This window comes from Dermacentor variabilis, unplaced genomic scaffold, assembly GCF_050947875.1.
Source record: "Dermacentor variabilis isolate Ectoservices unplaced genomic scaffold, ASM5094787v1 scaffold_19, whole genome shotgun sequence".
Classification (NCBI taxonomy): Eukaryota; Metazoa; Arthropoda; class Arachnida; order Ixodida; family Ixodidae; genus Dermacentor; species Dermacentor variabilis.
Window position 1 is genome coordinate 2,395,973 of NW_027460357.1, and position 22,546 is coordinate 2,418,518.

The following is a 22,546-nucleotide window of genomic DNA, read 5'->3' on the forward strand; positions in this document are numbered from 1 at the left end:
TACACAAAGCCATAGAGTTTCTCACTGTAACACCTAGAGGGTAATCTGGCGCCACCGTCTATGGGAGTTTCTTAAGGGGGCACCGTGCCGTCATGGGAATGACGGTATATGTGTCTGCGAGGCTCGTGTTGGCTGGTGTTGTAAGAGGCTTCGTCTAAAACGTGGATACGGCTACGCAAATAACGCATTCTCAAAGTAAAATCTTCATAAAATGTTTCCACTCACGCATATTACATCTTTACTCACCCATGATGCATGACCAAGCAAAGAAAAGTAAGAACAGACGACCAACTGTTTCAAAGCGAGCGCGAACCTTGTCGTCTGTCTTCCAACTTTAGCGGCCCGCTGATACTTTATACGTAACATGCAGTCACACACAATAACAAGTTCTCATAGTTAAACAAAACATGTTTTCGCGTAATAATAAAGCTAAAACCGCTTTTCACGTGCTGTTTTAGTAGAAAATGAATTATTGTGACAGACGGAACGGTACTTGCCAAATGCGTCTTCAAGGTGTCCTGCCTCTACGAGAACGATGCCAATCCAAAGTCACAATATACCGGCATTCCCATGCATACCACAGCGCAGCAGCGCCAGATTTCCCTCTAGGTAATGTAGTGAGAAACTCTATGGGTGGTGTGAGGCTTTTTTTATTGTAAACAATGATGGCGGCGGCCACGCAAGTGTGCTGTGGCGGTAGTTAATGCAATTTAAGTGCACAACGAATGCATTTGAGCAGTTTCGGGACACAATTAGTGTTACATCAGTAGATTATTTGCGGACTGTCCTTTCAGAAAATTTCGTTGAGGAGGGATTGCTACAGAAAAAAGTTTCGTTGTCGCGAGATAGGAAATGCATTGACTCCTAAGGCTGTTCACCGGGGATCCGAAAATATTTCGTTGCGGCGAGAATTTCGTTCCCTCGGGATTTCGTTACCGCGGGTTTCGACTGTAACTACATACTTCGATGCCTACAGCGACTTGTGATGTGCCATCGCAAGGGTTCAATCTTTTCCTTTTTTCTTCTAAACTCTTGGTTGTTTCAGTATCATTATCTCTCAAGTTGCGTCACACTGTATGTCTGTACGTGCGGGCAAGCATCTCAGTGCGCACTTTCTGCTACTCACTGAACACTGCAGCCCCGACTCCGTCGCAGAAATCTTTCTTGTGGAAGTGCTTGCTGTACACCCCATGGCTGCTTGCCCTTTCTAAGTTTCACGATCTAAGCTTCACGCAGCTTCTTGTCCTGCGGGTACACGTGAAGGGTGACACCGGGCTCCGTTGTGTACGACCGGCACTGCGGCATCAAGCAGTAGCCTCCCGTGTTGGATGCCTCTTAAGGCAGCCACTACCTCTTATAGTGCTTGCAAGTGTTGTCAAGCAGACACCCAAAGCGGGAAGACCTCCCCCCTTAATCAGAACCGCAGCGCAGGTGGGACTTTAAACTTTCGTTTTCAGCTTGCTTTGGCACTTCCGAAGCAGTCGATGTGGCCGCCGTGTCCACGTGATCCCTCATACAATGTCGTGCCGACGGCAGCGCCAGTTTTTCCAGTGGTGGAGCCCGCCCAAACAGCTCTTTTTCTATTTGATGGTGAAATTTTTTCACTGATAACCACATACAATTGCTCTGAAAAATGTGTTGTATGAGCCAAAGTGGTTAAAAAATTTGGAGGACAATAAAGCTTCACCTTTTAAGAGTGGAATGCGATAGCATTAAAAAACCCCTGACTGCTTTTCATGCTTCCCAGCAACTGCAGCTTATGTAAACGTAACGTTTACTGGGAAATGCTGGTGGCAAACACTATGCATTGAGGCAAGCTTTCTGATAGAAATGCAGCCTCTTGCATGGGTCACTCTCCTGTTATTGTTCAGCACTTTTAATATTCAGTCTGAGAAGAGCTAACATAAAAGATAAGTGCTGTCAGAATTTTTTTTCCCATTACATTTGTTTGTGTGCTGCTGTTCTCAAAATTTCGAGGAATAACTTCGTAAAGAATGAAAGACAAGGAGGAGGAGGAACAACGTTATTAAAAACACCAGTCAATGAACGTCACGAGAGAAATGCTTCTCCCCCTTCGTCCCTAGCCATCGGCCGGAATACCTTGAGACACAGCAGGAGCAAGGGCTTGACCGATGATGTCCTCCTAGACGTTGGGGTCTGGGCTGTGGAGCAAAGCCTCCCAGGATTCTAGAGTGTGCGAGCTATCATGCTTAGACGGACCTGTCCACACCATGTAAACCAGATTTGCTGCCTCATCGCAGAATTTGCACTTTGACCTGAATACTCCTGGATGCCACTTGCTGTAGAGTATGGGGTTTGGAAAAACCCTCATCTGTAATTTCCTCCACATAACCTCATCTTTCTTACTGAACGTTCTGTCCACTCCCGGGTAAATTTGTCGATTTACTCTGTAGTGTACTGTGATTTCCTGGTATGCGCGCATATCCTCTCTTCCTTTTAAAGTTCCGGCGATTTGGGAGCTTCCGGGGGTCGACTGGTAAGTGAGACCTTGGGCGACCGAATGAGCATCCTCATTCCCTCTAAGTCCCTGGTGAGCTGGTGCCCAAATGAGCAGAACAAGCTGCCTGGGTCCTCCTTCCCTGTTTTATATACGGATCGCAGTCTCCGTCACCCTCCCCGATTCGTAATTTCTCACAATGTTTTTGGAGTCGCTGATGACCACATTTACCCCCCCTTTGGCTGACGGCCAAGGCTATGGCTACTTCCTCAGCTTCAACCGTCTCGACGCCACTGACTGTGCAGCACGCCACCGGTGTTCCATCTTCTCTAACCGCCACAGCCGCATGTGCCGCTTTGCTGTCATATTCTGCAGCATCCGTATTGGCCTCGAGCTCCACCACAGGAAAAGCTGGCGCCACCGTCGGCGTGACGTGTTAGGAGGGATCACGTGGACATAGCGGCCGCGTCGGCTGCTTCTGGCGCGCCGAAGCGAGCTGAAAACAAGTTTAAATTACCTCGTACGCTGCGGTCCTTATTTAGTGGCGAAATTTTCCCGCTTTGAGTGTCTCCTTTACAACGCTTCAAAGCACTACAATAGGTAGTGGCTGCCTTTGAAGGCGCGCAACATGGTAGGCTACTGCTCGGTTCCGCAGGGCCGGACGCACGTAACGGAGGCCGGTGTCAGCATTATTCACACGTAGCCGCAGGACAAGAAGCTGCGTGAAGCTTGGCTCACGAAACATAAAACTGGCAAACAGTCATCGGCTACAACTTGGGTATGCAGGAAGCACAGACGCGAGGAAGATTTCTGCTACGTCGCCCGGTCTGCGATGTTCTGAAAACGCGCACTGAGACGCTCGCCCGAGTCCGCTGCCCGACTAATGTCATAACGGTTTGGTCTATGAACTTGTCGATGCTATAGATACTCGCAAGTTCAGTGGAGTGGAAAGGCAGCGGTAAGAAGCACATTTAAAAAAAGCATGGCATATGGTCATGTTTGTGTTTTGAATTAATGCACTGGATTACAAAAAAGGAGCAGCGGGAAATTGCACGCCTAGAACACCGATAAACATACAGTGCGACGCAACTCGAGAAATAATATTGAAAGGTCAAAGAATTTATAAGAAAAAAAAAAAGATTGAATCGTCGCGACGAGACATCACAGTCCCCGTAGGCGTCGAAGTCTCTACAATGAAATTATTTTTGAACAGCTCTGATAGCTCCCACGCAACAATGGTTGCTTGTATACTGTCAAATGCTCATATTCTGCGGCCTAAAGCTCATGGCACGGTGCGAAAACGCTCGTGCGGAGAAAGCGAAACGGTGCGCGGACAAGCATGCAGACGCGCAGTCGGTCGCTGCGAATCTGCACGATCGCTGCATTGAGGCTTCGTTCTATTACGCTCCATTTAGTTATACAAACACTATAAGAACATATTTCACATAGTTTGCTCTCAGCGTTTACCTACCTTTCACGCAAGAAGCCGGTTCGGGAGACTCCATCGCGGCGACCGCGCGCAGTGGCGTTCACTGTACGTATTCGGTAAGGAGATAGCGTCTGTAAACGATTGTGTGCTTTCAGTTTGCCCAAGATAATTATTTAGACAGTAAGAAACTTCTTTCGTTTCGAAAGTACTTATAGAAATGTCCGAGAGAGCTCGCGCGTGGTGTTTTCAGTGAGCGCTGACAGCAAAACCTATGAGGAGCGCGCCGCGTGATCCCTCGTACTACGCCAGCGAAGCGCTTCTGATAGATGGCGACTCCGTAACTCCTCGCCGCCAACATAGGACGTCCTGTCGACCAGTGTATCTAGCTTGTAATGCCTCTGCCCTGTCTTTACGTCTGCTGTCGTGAAAGGCAGGGTTCATGTTTCTGGGTGGCGGAGGTATTTTTATCTTGTCCCTGATCTGTCTGGGTATGTCTCTTGAGCGCACTTGCTCATGTTTGGGCTCGTAGCCTGATTTCTCTAACATTTTCCTCCCTGATCCAAGTAGCCTCTGATGCTGCACGGTAATGGCAGCCTCAAGCAGTTCCTCAAGAGTGTTCGACACACCTAGCTTCATAAGTTTGTCGGTGGGCGTGTTCGGGAAAAGTCGGAGTGCGACCTTGACACTTTTCCTAATAATGATTTCGAGCTTGTTTCGTTCTACAGAACTGAGCTTGAGGTAGGGTGCCACGTACACTATCCTACTGATTACGAAGGCTTGCGCTAGCCTCAGGAGATTTGCCTCCTTCATCCCAGCGTGCCTGTTCGCTATTCGTCTGATAAGACGACACGTTTGATTTGAACTGGCTTCTAACCTAGCAAGCGTTTCATAATTTTTCTGGTTTGCCTGAATCCTCAGCCTGAGGACGTGGATACTGTTGACCGCGAAGATTTCTGCGCTGTTGACGTACAGGTGGATGCCCGCCTTGCACTTTTGGTGAAGCCGCCATTTTCCGGGGGGCATCAGGAACAGTATTTCCGACTTATCAGCCGAACATTTATGTTCTTTGAGTTTCAGGTACTCTTCGATGATGTCAGTTGCAATTTGCAGGGAGCTGTCGATTTGCCCATAACTGCCCTTGTTTATCCATAGTGTTAAGTCATCCGCGTATATGGTGTGGTTTAGATTCTCAATTTCCCCCAATCGTTCGGGGAGTCTCAACATTGCAATGTTGAAGAGGGTACGTGATAAAACTGAGCCCTGCGGCGTCCCCACGTTACCCAGTTCAATGTTCTTTATAAATCTTGAGAGTGGCTTTCCTGTTGGTGAGAAAGTCCTTGATGTAATCGTACACCCTCTTCCCAACATTGAGTGAGTTCAAATTCTCCAAGATGGACACGTGCCTCACGTTGTCGAATGCCTTTGCCACATCTAACTCCACGATCACTTTCGTGTCTCGCATTTGCTTGTCTATAATTTGGTCTTTGAGCTGCATCACGTCACATGCCGACAGCTTTGGTCGAAAACCGATCATGGTGTCCAGATACAGTCCATTTTCCTCCATGTACCTATTGAGCTATGTCTGAACGACATGCTCCATAAGCTTACCCATGCAGGAGGTGAGCGATATAGGCCTGAGGTTCTTGAAGCCCAGCTTTTTACCCGGCTTGGGTATGAAAATGAGGTTGGCAAGTTTCCACTCCTCCAGCACTCCTGCATGTACGTTGCGAGATTGGCGATTGAGCTGTCGTCTAAATTACGAAGCATAATGTTGCTCACTCTGTCCGGCCCTGCCGCTGACTTAGTCCTTAGCCGATTAATCTCCGCTCTGACCTCAGCTAGGGAGATCGGGGCATCTAATTTAATACAAACAAGCTACCGTCTCTCTTTCTTCGCGGTATCAGTTCTACGAGAATGCGGTCGATTTGTGCACTCCCGGTGTCATGCTGCACTGCTGTGACATTTCGCGTGATTAGGGTGGCCACCTGTGTGCTTTCGCCTTCGCCTACATACGATTTATACTCCAACAATTTTGCCTTTCTGCCGAATTCCTGAAGTGCTATTAGTTCCGGTCGATCCTCGTTCCTCAGGAATTCCTGTAGGACCGCACGCTTGCGTGTGAATCCTCTACAGTTCCATTGCCAAACGGTGTTTTTACTGGATCTGTGAGCCATCACTGTCAACTAGCCGATTAATCTGATTTCCTAATACTTGCTGGGTGAGCTGTTCATAGGCCCAGTCCCTCTTTGCAAGTTCTGCCTTAAGTTCTTCAGTGAGTTTATTATCCCTCTGATGCAGTTGCTCTGTGATATTGTTATCTCGCTGATGCAACTGCTGTGTCAAATTTTGGAACATCCCCAACATGTGTTCCTCGATGGCCTTGTGCCATTCATCGTCCTGACCAGATTTGGTCTCAAATTTTTCCTCCAGTTTCGCTATTTTAATGTCTATCACTGTCTCTATGTCCTTATCTATCATGGGGTTCTCCATTTCCTTCGCCCTCTTTTTAGCAGGGGGCGGAGACGCTATCTCCTCCTCTGATCCCTCTATATTTCGCTTTTGCGACACTTGCGGTTGTTTAAAAGGTGTTGTATTAGGCTTAAGGGCTATTTTAAGCTCCTCGATTTGCCTATTCATCGCCGCTAGCTGTTCTTTAAGCATGCGATTCTCTTCCTTAATCTGAAACATTTCCTCATCGCGTTTATCCTTGGAGGCCCTGCCTGCCCAACCCACCTTTCTGTTCGCCGACGTGGATCTTGCTGGATTGTTGACGACAGCGCTGCCGGAGGTCCCCGCATTCCCGGGCCCGACCTTCTCTTGCTTCTCCCCTTCCTGCCGTTGCAGCAGTCGCGGAAAGGAATCCGACCTCCCTCTCGACGTGCTCCGCTGTCTTGGCGGACTCCTGGACCTGCCTTGATTCTTTTCCCATCTGCTCCTTCCTACTTCGGCCTCCTTCGCCTTCCACGCTTCCTCCTCCAAGCACAGCTTGGCCTCCCATTGCCTCTTCTTTATCGTATAAGGGGTCCTGAAAGCTTCCTTGCATTTCCGGTCCGCTGTCAAATGACCTTTGCTGCACAACTTACACTTGGGCTCACATGCGTGATCCTCCAGGTGGAGACGTCATTCCGCATCCCCAACATTGAACTTGTTTGCTGACACATACGTCCGATCTGTGTCCTAGCTCACCACATTGGTAGCACACCTCATAGCGTTTCTTGTAGAGCACACACTTCAGAGGTACGCCATAACAGTACATCCACCTCGGCACTGTCTCGTTTTTGAAGGTGACGATTGCCGAGGTGGAGTTGCCCATCTTCCTAACGCCAAGTATCGGTGGGTTCATCGGGTTACCGAACGCCTCTGTCAGTTCCTCCATTGTTAATCTCGGGTCGATGCTGTACACCACACTCCGCCCGTTGTCTTCGTACGGCGCAAGGTACGCCGTGACTTTGTAGTCCTTGTCTTCGATCTTCATAGACTTAATCTTAATCACCTTCCAGACAGTGTCCATGTCTGGGGTGCTGCAAATCAGGGTGCCTTGCTTGTCGTTAACAATCAGCACGTCCTTTTCTTGCCCCTTAACCCATGGAATTTGCGCTGCCATGCGCACCGCCGCACTCAGCCTGGTAGTCGGAACTTTTGCGAGCGCAAGCCCGTTATTTGGCTGAAGGATGATCTTGTAGTCGTTCGCTGGTAATCGCGGGAGGTGCGACACAATTGAATGCTCCACAATCTTCTGCCCCAGCTTCTTATACGCGGCGTTCGCCGCTGCCGCCTTCTTGCGTTCCCCGAACGCGGTTACGCGTTCCGCCCGCTTGCCGTTGTTTTGGCTTTCTCGCCATTCACCTCTCGCAAGGTCCTGCAGCTCCTTGACATGTTTTCCCACTTTCGTGATCCAATCCGCTGTTTTCAATTCTTCGGGGGTAATTTCTGTACCCTCCATGGTCATCGTGCCTCCACAGCGGGGTTCCAAAGCGGGCGCCAGGGGCTTCGGCTGCCGCTGAGCTGCCGCGTTTGTTCAACGCTAGCGTTACCCTTAGCTAGATGGGAGACGTGGTCGACATAAAAGTGGCCATAAAGCATCCAAAAGTCCACTTACAGTCATAAAATTGTAATCCAGGTGATCCTTGGGACTTCCGACAGGTGATCAGATCACTTATTTCTATGAATCGGCACTGTTTCCACCAGACAAAGCAACTTTCAATGAAAGACGAGGTATGAAGAATCGACGACATTTGGGTGAGTTGCTACTGGTAGAACATCTTGAAGGGGCAGCATGAGACAACAGAGACAGAAGGTAGGAAACACACAGGACAACGCTGAACTCACAACTAACTTTATTAAAAGGCATACACAAACTTCTACATGCTCTCCCGTTTTGCCTGTGCACTGATAATGACGCCATTGATGGGAGAGCATGTGGGTATAGGTTCTTGAATACTCCCGACGGTTTCTTTCGCAGTTCTTCCGAACTTTCCATTCTGCAGGAACAGTATTTGTCAGCCAAACTAGCTGCGGTTTGCAATGTCTCTACACTTGGCTTTTCCTGAATCCACAAGCGCATTTGCCCTGGAATAGACTCCTAAAGTTGCTCTAGTGCAAATGCTTCAATCAGACGTATCTTGTTCTCGTATGCGTTGGCACCTTTAAGCCATTCTTCCAACAAGTTCATGGATTTATAGGCAAATTCTGAGAATGACTCCCCTTGACTACATCTCATATTACGAAACTTCATCCTTAACGAGGGTTGCAATGTGGGCTTGTTGGTAATGCATCTTCAAGGGGAGTATGGTAGCGCGATTCAAAGACGGGACAAGAGAAGACACAAAGGGACACACACAGCGCTAACTTCCAACACTGTTTATTGTCGAAAACCTGGTCGTACTTATACACTCAGACCACATGAGTCACAGGCACGTGAACAGATTAACAATCAGAGCGATACATTTTGTGATATGCTAAGCCATGCGCAAAAATTTAAGTTCTTTTTCAGAGAGAGCCAATGATGGTTTGCAGATACATGAATCCCCTAGGGCATCAATCTGCTCGGCTTCTATTATAAGTCTAGTGAGTTCGCACTTGTTTCTACTGGTAATGATTGTTGATTCGAAGAGAGGGGAGCACTTATGTTGCTTACAATGAAGGGAGAGAAACCCATCTGATACAAGTTTGTCGACTTTATTTTTGTGTTCGCGCAGTCTATCATTAATGCATCTGCCCGACTGTCCGACGTAATACTTCCCGCACGATAAGGGTATACGATATATAATTGAAGCCTTACATTCTCTGAACTTCTTCCTGTGCTTAACTTGGCAGCTAGGGGCACTTCCTTTTTTTTCTGGTCTTGTTTTCCTGCACAGGCTGATTAGTTTGTTGGGTGCTGAAAAAACCACATCAGTGTTACCTCGGCGGGCAATTTTCTTTAGGTTGTGCGACAACCGGTGGATATAAGGTATCACTGTTGGTCTTTTTTTCTCTCGGTTACTATCTCTTTCCGCTCGTTCAGCAGTCCCTGATTGCTGCACTTGCCGAAGTATTCCCTCTGCAACTGATGTCAGTACATGATTGGGATAGCCTGTTTCATGTAGCCGCATGGCTTGCTGTGTGAAGGCTTCGTCAGTGCAATGATGGCATGATTTAGTTAGTGCGTTAGTGAAACACATTTTCGCAATTCCTCTTTTTACCAGTTTAGAATGGGCTGAATGATATGACAACAACGGTTTATTTGTCCGGGGACTGTAACACCAGCAAGTTAGTTCATCACCGAAGGTAAATTTAATATCCAGAAATTTGATCTTTTGTTCTCTAGGCACTTCGAACGTAACTTCTAGAGGACAAAGGCACTCGCGTATAATATTACTAATAGCTGAACACTCTGTGTCAAAGTTGTCTGGTTGAACATTCACAAACACCAAAAAATCATCAACAAATTGAAATATTTTAACAACTTTTGTATCATTGATGCGTGAGCACAGGTCTCTGTCTAGCTTGGCTAAGTACAGGTTGCTTAAAACAGGCGCTAAGCAGGATCCTATACAGACCCCTTGTTTTTGAAGGTACGCAATGTCATTTCTTTGCACAAATGTTGACTTCATGTACAAGTCTAAAAGTTCTAAAAAATATTCAACGGTTGTGCCCGCCTTCGTACTAAATCTTACTGCCCCAAATTCATTTATAGATGATTGAACACAACTTAACAATTCATCCTGTGGCAAAGAATAATACAGGTCCTTAACATCTGCTGAGAAGGCCTTTAGTCCCACGTTACAGTTGGCCTCTACAAAGGCTAACACTTCCTCGGTATTTTTCGCGATGAACGGATCTTTAATCTCGAGTAGGTTAAGCTTGTCTAATAAATAGACTACAATAGATTTCTGCCATGTGCCTTTCTCCGATACTATTACTCTGAAATTTTTGCGCATGGCTTAGCATATCACAAAATGTATCGCTCTGATTGTTAATCTGTTCACGTGCCTGTGACTCATGTGGTCTGAGTGTATAAGTACGACCTGGTTTTCGACAATAAACAGTGTTGGAAGTTAGCGCTGTGTGTGTCCCTTTGTGTCTTCTCTTGTCCCGTCTTTGAATCGCGCTGCCATACTCCCCTTGAAGATTCATCCTTAAGGCTTCTATACACAAGCTGTACCTTCGCCTCAGCTGAAGCTTTACTTTATTGTGGTCACGCGCATCTTCATCTGGCATCTCGTGATTACGTCTGCTGCTTCGTTTGGAAGCAATGTCAGTAGGCGTTGTGACCAGGTCTCTTCTGCAAGTGCTATTCTAGTACATGTACTCTCAAAGTTGACGAGGTACAAAGTGATGTCACTTCTAGCCTTAAAAGGTTGCATGTGTCCGCACATGTTGAAACTGTCAGTTTGTTCAAGGCTATGCAGCTGCATCTCTTTTAACTTCTGTTCTACCTCTCGTTCTTTTAGCTGTTGGGAAATTGCCTTCCAACATTCCTCGACTTCATTGTCGTTCGCTCCGCATTTGGATATTGTTTCAATAATACAGGCTTGCACATCAACTTCTGTACTGGGATACCTAACTCTTCAGCAAGCAACACTTGGTTGGGTTTCGTTAATGATGCGAGGTTCATGACTGATGATAACAAGTGCCACTCTTACACGTACTGCTTATAGTTAGCAGAGTCAAAATGCCTCGACTACCAAGTAAACATTGCTAATGCTCCCAGTGAAGTCAAGTAAGCCGTGCTCTCACCAAACCGGACGCCAAGGCTACTGCCGATGTGCGCTCCATCCTCTGTCCACAGCCACCAGCTGTTATGTATTTGGCGGCTAGACGCCGAGGGCGGCAGGATGACCCCGGCCCAAGGAACGGACGACCCAGGCAGCGTCATGAAGACCATCACATTTATTCCTTCAGCGATGCACTTTTTGCGCACTAAGTAGCCAATCAGAGGGTGGCAACAAAGAAAAGAAATCGCGGCAAGCGTGGCAATCTTATCTGCAGGCCCCAACGTAGAATGAGACCAGCACCGCGAATGTTACACCGTCAGTTGAGAGGATGCGAGTCTGATAGTTTTCTCAAGGAATGCGGCATCGTCCATGCGTATCCGGCTGTCTATCACTTGCAAACTAATGGCCAAGTCGAAAGATTTAGCCGGATACTCAAAGAGTATGTTCAAGTTTGTACCTGAGAACGTTAGCCTATGAATGAAGCCATCATCGAATATCTTGGAGTGTACCATTTCATGACGCATGCCACCACAGGATTGAAGCCTGCAGTCCTTCTGCATGGCCATCACCCAAGAACTAAACTGGATCTTGTAGGAGCGCCGAGTGACCAGTTTTTCTTAGACGCGCAGGCAGAGATGGAAGCCATCTGCTGTGAGTAACAGAAAAGCAGTACGCAAGTCGACAGTCTTCACTGACTGTCGATGAGCTGCAAAGCATTCTTTATTAATAACAGGTCCACCAGCACGAGTCAGGTTGCCAGGTCACGTGCCTAAGTGCACATTGAGGTACTCAAGCCCATTCACCAGCATTGATCAATGTGGTCAGGACACTTACAAATTTAATGATGGCCACACCTGGAACTGGAATATGTTAGCGCCCTGCACCCAACCAGTTACACTGTCTACTGTTGCAAGAAGCTGTTCACGTGAAGCAGTAATGTTGCTTGGCGAGTGACAGCTAGAAAACCCTGGCATGTGTTGGGACTGTGGAGATGGGTTTGTACAGGGGTTGCCTACAGTGGGTTGCCCTACGAGTGACGGTCAGGAAAGGGCATGACACTCCCCCATTTCGCAACGCAGAAAGGCACTATGCCAGTGTTAGTCAACTCTCTGACACGGTGTAGGGAAGGCTCCAGAGTCAGATTGCCAAGAAGCACAGGTTTATTCACCCAAGGTACAGCACAGTGCGGCACTTGCAGGCTAAGGTTCACTGCCAGACCGATTGAGTGCACATGCCCACTGTGTCAGGGCTAACCAGACAGCAGTCCACCAAGTGCGAGACCAAAAATTCGTGTAGCAAAGTTTCCACGTAACCACCTTGTTACAGCTCTGTGAGCATCTGTCACGGCAATGAACTGCTCAGTGAAAGAGAGCTCGGGTGGAGAGGGCGCCCGGGGGCCCCCACTTGGGAGGTAAATCAGGGCACGTCCCGGTGACGCTTGCTGTCACGGTGGCTCGATCCCAGGAGGGAGAAGCACGGTTTGCGCGGAGCGGTAGCTCCGGTGCGCATGCTGTGTCTGCCATGTTGCCATTACGGTGGCGGTTCCCGGAGATCGAGCTAAGCACAACGCGTGAGCTGGGGGACGAGGTGCGAGAAGGCACCTAAATTCCCACAGTACACCAGTTGAAATGAATGTTCCAGAGCCAAGGCATTCGACAAGACAGAGAGTGCCGTCGTGGTTTAAAGACGTCCATTGGGCTGTTCTAGTTGTTTGTTAATTTGTCAAGTTGCTCTTTTGTGATAGAAGAAATTGTAGTAATTAGTAATTGTTTTGTGCAAAACTAGATGGTGCAAGGCATGCAGCTTAGCAGGATCGGCTGCGACATGCATCTGTATAGAGTAGAACCACATTGATATGTTCCCGTTACGTACATTTTCCCGGCGCCAACGTTTGCACTCGAGAACATAAAAAATTACTGAATAGAGTTACGCTCATTTGTTACCGGTTCATACGTTCCTGCAATACACAATTTTTCGGCACCAGCGTTCAGTACTTTGGCAAGCTGCGATCGTATGATACGTGTCCGTTCGCATCCGCTAGATCCTATGTAAGCAAGAAAACGCATGAGGCACGTGCAATCAAGAGCTGCCCACTGCGGCAGCTTCACCGCAATACTCGCCTGCCCATGTCACGGGAAAATGCAGCCACACACTCAGGTTCTCATTTCGGTACCAGCAAATCCTTTTCCGGACCAGCGTTGTCCTGTCTGTTTCTACTACTTGTGCTTGTGCTACTTGTGCTTTTTTTTGCTATTACTGCTTTCTGTAATCACATCCGTCCCCTTCGAAACCGACTTCTTGAGGCGTTCAGCCACAGTGGCCACTGCTATGCTAGGATAACCTGCTTCTAATAGACACCGGACCTGTGCATTAAAACCGGCGCTCATTTTGTGCATGCAGGATCTGGTGAGGGAAGGCTTAAAGGGCCCCTGAAACGGTTCGGACAAATTTTGTAGACGCGTAGGGTTCAGCTTAAGTAGAACACTCGCACCACAATTTAAGTGAAGCGTTACGTATTAATGGAGCTACAAGCGATTAGAAGTTACCCTCCTCCCTAGCCATGCTTTTCCTCCTCAACTCGTTCGCCGAGCGAGCGGGGCTAAGCTCCGCCTTCACTGGTTCAGCGTCACGATGCGACGTCACATCGTCCACTTCCGGTTGTTTTGGAGCCCGCCCCCGCCCGCGCGTCTCGTGCGCGAGACCTCTCCGCTAGCCGCTTGGCCGTCGACCCCAAGCGTGAGCTATCGAAGTAGCGTGCGTTGCGAGCATTCTGTCGTAGCGCCGAACATGTCTGGTATTCCGTTAACCACACACTAGCGGTAACCACAGGCAAGCTGGTCATTTCGGCAAATGACTGGAGGCATAAACTCAAGCTGATGAAGGAACTTTAGCGTAGACGTACGTGAGCGGCCTGATCGGTCTGCACGGTCCATACACTTGTTGGCGCAGCGCTTAACCAGCCAAACACAGCGCTAATATTGCTGTAACCAAGTGTAAAACATTTTAAACATTTATAAAAACAATGTGTTGATGATTACACTCCTGCGAAAAATACACACCAGCAACAAAGAAGAATACACTTCGTTGCTGCTACTGTGTATGGTTGAGCACTGTGCTACCAGGTGGCTGCACCGTGCAGACCATTCACATTTGCCCTTCTGCTCATCTCATGGGTCATCCTGTTACGGCACAGTCAAGCAGCCAAACTCTGTCCCCTTGCGCTTGCGTTTGCCCTAATACCGAACTCGCGAAACGCTATTGCGTTAGTAATCTTCCGGTGTAAAGTGACGGCCACAAACGCGCAAATCCTGGCGCCGATCGGATAGCGGCAGTCCGATGCCCAGCAGCCAGTTCGCTCGTACGCTGCCTTGCAGAGGGACACGATGTCGCAGCTTGACACATTGCCACTCGCTACGTTTGCACTCCACAAGGCAACAAAGTCGAATCATAGTGGTCGCGAAAAGACTGAGACCGATTCTGACCGCGGAGCTCTCGTCAAAATGGAGTACGTTGTAACACAAGCAGACGACACTTGCTGTGTGCCGGAAGTGCTCAAGTGTACTGAAAAATTATTCTTGTGCATTCTCTTTATGTTACTTTCTTTTCATAAAAACAAATTAGCTAACATTCCAACTATTATGAAGATCATTTGTTTACTATAAAGTTGGAAAAATTATCGATCACGCGCCCTTGTCAGCCAATCGGATAGCTCGCCCCACTGACGTTGTATGGGTGATTTCGGTCATATGGGTGGGGGCGGCTTAAAATTCCGCCGAGCACTGTGCTGCGATCGGCAGTGATGTGCATTTTTAAAGCCTTATAATAAATTACACGCTTTACGCGGGGCACTTAGATGTGTCAATTAATGATCAGAAGGACCTACTCTAACGACTCAGTACGTTTGTAGAAAATCGTCAAAAGCGTTTCAGGGTCCCTTTAAGGCACGAGATGGCAATTCTGTTTTTTACTACATTGGAATGCTTGGATTGAAAGTTCAATAATGGCTTCGAAGATCTTGGGGAGTACTGCTCAATTGGTAGAGCATCGCACGTGAAATGTGAAGGTTGTGCGATTGTTCCCCTCCTGTGGCAAGTTGTTTTTTCATTCTCTTTAATTTCCATTAATTTATCATTTCTTTATTTCAGTTATTAAGCACATGTAATTTCCCCTATGTTGTCCTTGGTGTCAGTGTTTGTTGGTTTCTTATGATACGACTAATAAAAATCGGGCCCCTTGGTTAACCCTATTCTTCTTGTTTTTTACATATATTGTGTATCCTTGCAGTTATATGTGGTTTTCACTACTTTTTTAACTTTTCAAACTATGAATTGCCATTTTATGGACAGTTCTCTTTTTGTTATTCTCATGGAGTGTTTGTGCTTATGTGTAGCTGGCGCTTTGTCAGGTATTTATTTTCCTTTTCGCCAGCTTCCACAAATAATCTGTACATGATTGTCCGAAAATAACAAACTTCAAACAAATGAGGCAAGGGAAAACCTTGTATTTAATAAAAATGAACCAGTTCGGCATGAAGAAACTAGCAACCGTTCAACATGCACGAAGCCTAGCAAAAGGTAGATCCATAAACATGAACTGTGTGACAGCAACAACTTAATGGGCTGCATAGGACTAACAAGAGCAGTCCTTGCAAGCTTCAGAACCTTTAACACACAACGCGATGCACTTGTACAGTCGTGCACTCTAGTAAGAGCAGCAGAGTAAGGAAGTAGCAAACAGTAAAGGTAGCAAACGACATTTCAAACCTAAGCTCTAAGCCGCATACAGCAATGCATAAAACTGAACCAAAACATGGGCAGGCCATCATCAACGTCATCGTTTGCCCATGTAAGCATGATCAGGTGCCACAAACACCGGGATGACTAAAGAAAGCTTGATAACAAGAAATTTCCCACCGAACGGCTGCGATTCATTGCTGATATTGCTCCTGCTCATGAGGCCTCGCGAGACTGATCGAATAGAATCTTGTTGCTGGCAAGTTTTGGCAGGTATTTGAGCACCCCACCATGCAAGAATTGTTCTTTGTCATGCCTTGAAGCTTTAGCTACTACACGCATGTGACAAGTGTCACTTATTTCATTCCAAATGCTTGAATCAAACAGAGAAGCATGAGCAACGATGGAGAAATCCATGGTGGACATCTGCCTCCTTTCTCGAATGCACTTAGCCACCAGTGGTGCGTCTTTTGGCGTGTGCTTTTTGTGTGTAGGCAGTGGATGTTAATGGCATGCCCTGGTTGAGTAATGGCGAGCCTGGTCTGTATAACCATGCATACATTCGATTATTGCTCTCATGTTTTTCATGTGAAAATTCTAGCTGGTCACAGGTGGCATGCATTTTCATACACCTTCTGCAGCCCCAGCTCTTTCCTTAGAGGGGAAGAAGACAGCACCATCAGCTGAAACAACTTGCTGAAATTGAAGCCCAAGTGGGTCAGCATGGAAATTGTATACCTTTTTTCTGTGTCTTGTCGAATATGACCACTCAACACCAACTCATCGATGCAAATGACCAATGTGACCTCTGTGAGCACGTATAGTTGAGCAATCACTTTCACGCATACAATCACTTACATGTGATTTCATGCCTTGGCATCGGACGCATCGGTGGTTGTTTGTTGTGCTGGCGGCAAATAGCGAGGTTGGCCCAGTGCATGTCCCGTGCCGAGTTGCATGAAATCTTGCAAAAGTAATCATATCCCTGCATGCTATCACTTGAGAATACCACTAGAGCTCTTCAGTAAACGTAATTATATATTTCCAAGCTGGCAACACTTAAATGGGCCAACTATACCAAGTGCACGCTGGTTGCTCCCATGCCTATAGCTTGTTTACATTTATCTTGGTGCCAGCTGTCCCAGCATTTGATTTTGCAACCTTCAGGTAGCTGCAGGTTGTCTTGGATTGTCTTCAGGTTGTCATAGACATGTGTAGTTACCTGCACATGTCCATGACTGATTGGTTGGCACTGGATTCTTTTTAGCATGTGCAGATAAGGCTTAGGTTGTTCCCGCCAGTCGGTAATCGCATTTGGGTTTTAGCAGACGATACCACTTCATCAATGTGTGACAATTATTTAACTACCTTAATTCTTGAACTAAACAATGAGCTTGACCATATATTGCTTGGTGTTCGTCCAATCATTTAACTATCAATCCTTCAAAAACTCAATTTATGATTTTCCGTTCTAGCCAAAGAATACTACCTCGATTGCCTGAGATAACTCTAGATGGTCATCACATTCCCATCTCTGACTGTGTAGTATCATTTTTGGGCATCAAATCAGATTCTAACCTTAAGTTTTCTCAACACATTGCCTTCATTATTAAGCAAAAGTGTGCCTTCGATATTAGATCATTAATCAAGTCAAGAACATATTTCTCTAAAAACGCTTTATTAGCTTTATACTTTGCCTTCATTCACAGTCATTAATTCTGGTATTGTTTCCTGGGGAAACACATATAACTGTCATATCTCGTCTATTCGGCACTTACAAAACCAAGCAATATGCATTACCACTAACAGTGGGTTTTTCACGAGTGCTACTCTACTACTTCGTGAAAATAACATCCTTGTTGTAACGAACTTGTTCAACTATCATCTAATAATTATGTTTCATAAATTACTTACTAAACACCTCTCATACCAATTCATCGATTCCAGGCACCTCATCAATAACAATAATACCAGGTTTGCGCGTAACTCCAATTTTCTACTACCTATGGTTCATTCTAATTATGGAAAAATGACATCTTCATTCGCTGCTATAATACTGTGGAATGGTTTACCCGTCAGCATTAAATCTTCATCCTTTCATACATTTAGTCATGCCGTTAAGCTGTTTTATATGTGTAACTAAGTGTACGTCATTCATTACACTACATTTGTCAATTGTGTGTATTGACAGTTTTTTGTTTTGCACTTTAGGCTTGTACACATTCAATTTGTTTTCATTGATCTTCTTTTCTATGTTGTATTTTCGCGATTGTGTGTGTTTCTTTTAGTTAGCTTGCTCTTCTTGAATACATCTCTACATTGTTATTATTAACCGAGGGTCCCGTTGCAGTCTTTGACTTTGGGACCCTCATCTGTATATTGTCTCTTACCAATTCATTGTATTTAAAGAATAATAAACTGAACTGAACTGAACATTCTACAGATTCTACTTGCCTGCCTATATCATGAAGGCATAACATGAGTGCACAATCTCTTCAACCTCCATAACTTGTGTCAGTGCAGATTGGTTCAGTCCTTCAACATTGGACTTAACCTGGCTGGCATCTGGCTGGCAAACTGCTTCCCAATTAGACTGCACCAGTGCCGACAACCTTGTGCACACATTGTGTTTCCGCCACTATCCTGAAGGGTAGAGGTTGTGGGGGTTCCACTCTGCGTGCAGCTAAGGCTTTTTTTGCATAATGAATCCTTACCAACTAGCTCAGCTTTCTGTCGTTCTAGGGCTGAAGGCGAGCTCCGGATCTAGCCCCACGCAGTCGCTTCGTGGTACTCCCAACCCATAGCGTGGGAATCGCGGCTATGTCGAGTTTGAACGAATAAGGCAACCAGCGGCGTCAACTGTAATAACGTTTATTGCTACCAGCAATAACGAACACTCGCAGAGGGACGTCCTCTCAGTAATGGTACTAAATAGGCTTGCCTCGTTGCCTGGGTTGGTCAGGCAAATGAGGTCACTCACGGGTTCAGGCAGGTGATTTTGTCCAGGCGGTGCAGTTGTCTGGCGTCCCAAGAGAGCGAGTCTCCCCCGGTGGCACGCTTTTATGCCTTTTTACCTTTTTGCGAGGGGAAGTCCTCCTCGCCCGCCGGATAAGTTTCCCTTTTCCGCGACCCGAATGGGGGAGAGGGGTACGCACGTCACAAGAACGACAGAAAAAGGGAGGGCGCGTAGTGCCTCTCTCTCTTGTCTACGCCGGCTCAACCCGTCTGCCACGTGCGAATGGGATGATGCAAGTACACGGGAGGAAATGGGAGCGGGTGCTCCCACAACGTGAGGGCGACCGAAGGAACGACACACATACAAAGTGTATGGGCCATGCATGTTCTGCTACAAGCTGTGCTGACCATTCTTGCGTATTTCACATTTATGAGCTACAGCGCCATCATAAGCTGTATGCCGCTCATCTAAAGCTGCATATAGACAAGAACAGTCCCGTTTCTTGAGCCAAGGATGATACGATGGGCATTAGTGGCTGAGACAAGCCGACCTGATAGTGTAGTCGAGTACTCCACTGCTTGTGAAACCACTTCGATAGTGCATGCTAAATGATGGCGCTGGATTGCTACACCAGCACATAAGATATCGCAGCATAACGCACTTCTCTTGTCTGTAATTTGCTAAGATGGAATTAGGAAGAATGTAAGGCACGACGAAAGTTATAGATCCTGCACTCAAGGCCTTTTTTGTCATTGTTGTTGCACTGTAATAGTCAGTGATGCCTTCGTGATGCAAGCCTGAGAACATGTCAAAATATATTCTACCTATCCTGTTGTGCGAAACGAAGCTTGCATTTGCAATGGCATATTATGCAGCGAACACGCTCTGTGTATGTGAGACCACTGTAGCAAACACAATGAGACCTGCAGCAGAACCCCTGTGGCCCACAAGCTTTCTATGCTTGTCCTGTGCTCGCCCGCACTTCTGTGCACACAGGGTTGTTGGCATTATGCAAGATGTCTATAGCCATCATCAAGACAGTCAAACTAATAGTCAAAGAGTTTCAAAGAGTCAAAGAGTTTATTCAGACAACATATGGTACAGTTGTCTAGGGCGCAGACCAAAAGGCAAGTACGACTACACACACTATACATTTTCACACACTACACACACACTACACACTACACGACTACACATTTTCTACACATTGTGAGCAGCTACACCACATTTTCTCTAAAATGCACTCTGGTTTTTGGCATGTTCTGCAGCTAGTGAGGCATTTTTTGTCCCTGGTCTCAGCTGAGTGCAGAGAAAAATTGTTGCGCAGGTGCTGTTCTGCCGCTTCACGGACCATCAACGGGCGCTGTACCAGCAGTACCTTGATTCAGCCGACGTTGCCAGCATCCTGGTTGGAAGGCTTCAGGTACACGCTTTTATCCCTGTGCACTGGTGTGTGGCGCATTGTGTTGTCGTGTCCCTTCCGTCCTTGTTTGCTGGCGCTAGGTATGCTTTCAGTTTACCAACACGCCCAACAAATGGCAGTGACCACATCATTGCATGGCATCATTGCAAAGCAAGAGAGCAGGCTGCTTTCATTACTTCCGTCAAACCCACTTATACTGTCTGTCACGGCTTGTCACCCATGCGCCGTCGAAAGGGTATACAAGCTGGTTGGTCGTTTCATACTCAAGCAAACATGGTGAAGCAGTTGGAGTCGAAAAATTATATATATGTATTTATCGACTGACAACAATGCGCAAATTAAAACAAAAACAAAAACACAAGAACACTAACACACATGCACTTAATATATATCAGTGATGATGACAAAAGAAATACAACAAGCAATTAACAGTGGACATAAAAACTAACACTACACAAGGATGCACTTAACAGAGGTCCACTAAAACAGAGTTCCATAAGTTGTGGAGTCGACGGCAGAGCTTTCCTGAAGAACGCTGGCGAGCCAATCTCGTGGCAGTTGATGCTATTGCTGGGCTGGGCTTCCCGGGAGTCTAGATCTGACGACTTTCCTCAAGCAGGTTGAGCTAACTTGAGGGGAACTACCATGAGCTTCGTTGCAGATGTTGGTTTGTCGTCTTGTACGTCAACTAGTCGCTCGGAGTTCAGACGTGGCTAGTTGGCCCAAGCGATACTGGACAGCACTAGCCCCTTGACTGCTTCTCAGCAGATTATAGGTTTAGCTTTTAGACTGCCTATCTTGGTTCAAAACCTGCATTTAAATAACTTTTCCTTTCCCTAGTTCCCTTGTTCCCTTGGTCATGGAATGGCAAATATTGGTGACGATCCAATCGAGTTCACTCAATTGTATAACGACCCCTCCCAAAGTCTTGGCCGTGCCCCTTTTAATTAGGGGTAAGGGAACGGGTGATTCCCCGCCCCCCACTGTTATTGGCCTCGAGCTCCACCACTGGAAAAGCTGGCGCCACCGTCGGCGTGACGTGCTAGGAGGGATGACGTGGACATAGTGGCCTCGTCGGCTGCTTCGGGAGCGCCGAAGCGAGCTGAAAACAAGTTTGAATTCCCTCGTATGCTGCGGTCTTCATTTAGTGGCGAAATTTTCCCGCTTCGAGTGTCTCCTTTACAACGCTTGGACGCACTACAATAGGTAACGGCTGCCTTTGAAGGCGCGCAACATGGTAGGCTACTGCTCGGTGCCACAGGGCCGGACGCACGTAACAGAGGCCGGTGTCAGCCTTATTCACACGTAGCCGCAGGACAAGAAGTTGTGTGAAGCTTGGCTCGCTAAACATAAAACCGGCAAACAGTCATCGGCTACAACTCGGGTATGCAGCAAGCACAGACGCGAGGAAGATTTCTGCTACGGCGCCCGGTCTGCGATGTTCTGAAGACGCGCACTGAGACGCTCGCCCGAGTCTGCTGCACGACTATAATGTCATGACGGTTTGGTCTATCAACTTGTCGATGTTACAGATACTTGCAAGTTCGGTGGAGTGGAAAGGCAGCGGTAAGAAGCACATTTAAAAAAAGCATGGCATATGGTCATGTTTGTGTTTTGAATTAATGCACTGGATTACAAAAAAGGAGCAGCGGGAAATTGCACGCCTAGAACACCGATAAACATACAGTGCGACGCAACTCGAGAAATAATATTGAAAGGTCAAAGAATTTAGAAGAAAAAAAAAAAGATTGAATCGTCGCGACGGGACATCACAGTCCCCGTAGGCGTTGAAGTCTCTACAGTGAAATTATTTTTTTACAGCTCTGATAGCTCCCACGCAACAATGGTTGCTTGTATACTGTCAAATGCTCATATTCTGCGGCATAAAGCTCATGGCACGGTGCGAGAACGCGCGCGCGGAGAAAGCGAAACAGTGCGCGGACAAGCATGCAGACGCGCAGTCGGTCGCTGCGAATCTGCGCAATCGCTGCATTGAGGCTTCTTTCTATTACACTCCATTTAGTTATACAAACACTATAAGAACATATTTCACATAGTTTGCTCTCAGCGTTTACCTACCTTTCACGCAAGAAGCCGGTTCGGGAGACTCCATCGCGGCGACCGCGCGCAGTGGCGTTCACTGTATGTATTCGGTAAAGAGATAGCGTCTGTAAACGATTGTGTGCTTTCAGTTTGCCCAAGATTATTATGTAGACAGTAAACAACTTCCCTCGTTTCGAAAGTACTTACAGAAATGTCCGGGAGAGCTCGCATGTGGTGTTTTCAGTGAGCACTGACAGCAAAACCTATGAGGAGTGCGCCGCGTGATCCCTCATACTACGCCAGCG

General features: G+C 46.9%; 1 protein-coding gene across 4 annotated transcripts in view; it reads left to right on the forward strand.

Moving 5' to 3' along the window:
* LOC142568468 (DNA excision repair protein ERCC-6-like) overlaps positions 1 to 22,546 on the forward strand; it is a 595,812-nt gene that overhangs the window by 354,242 nt on the left and 219,024 nt on the right. For all 4 annotated transcript variants that reach the window (XR_012825434.1, XM_075678394.1, XM_075678392.1 and 1 more), the window contains one exon: positions 20,103 to 20,198. Coding sequence is in view for 3 of the 4 variants with exons in the window: in XM_075678394.1 (XP_075534509.1) it covers positions 20,103 to 20,198 (96 nt within the window). In the remaining variant the exon portion in view is untranslated. The remainder of the gene's footprint in view (positions 1 to 20,102; positions 20,199 to 22,546) is intronic.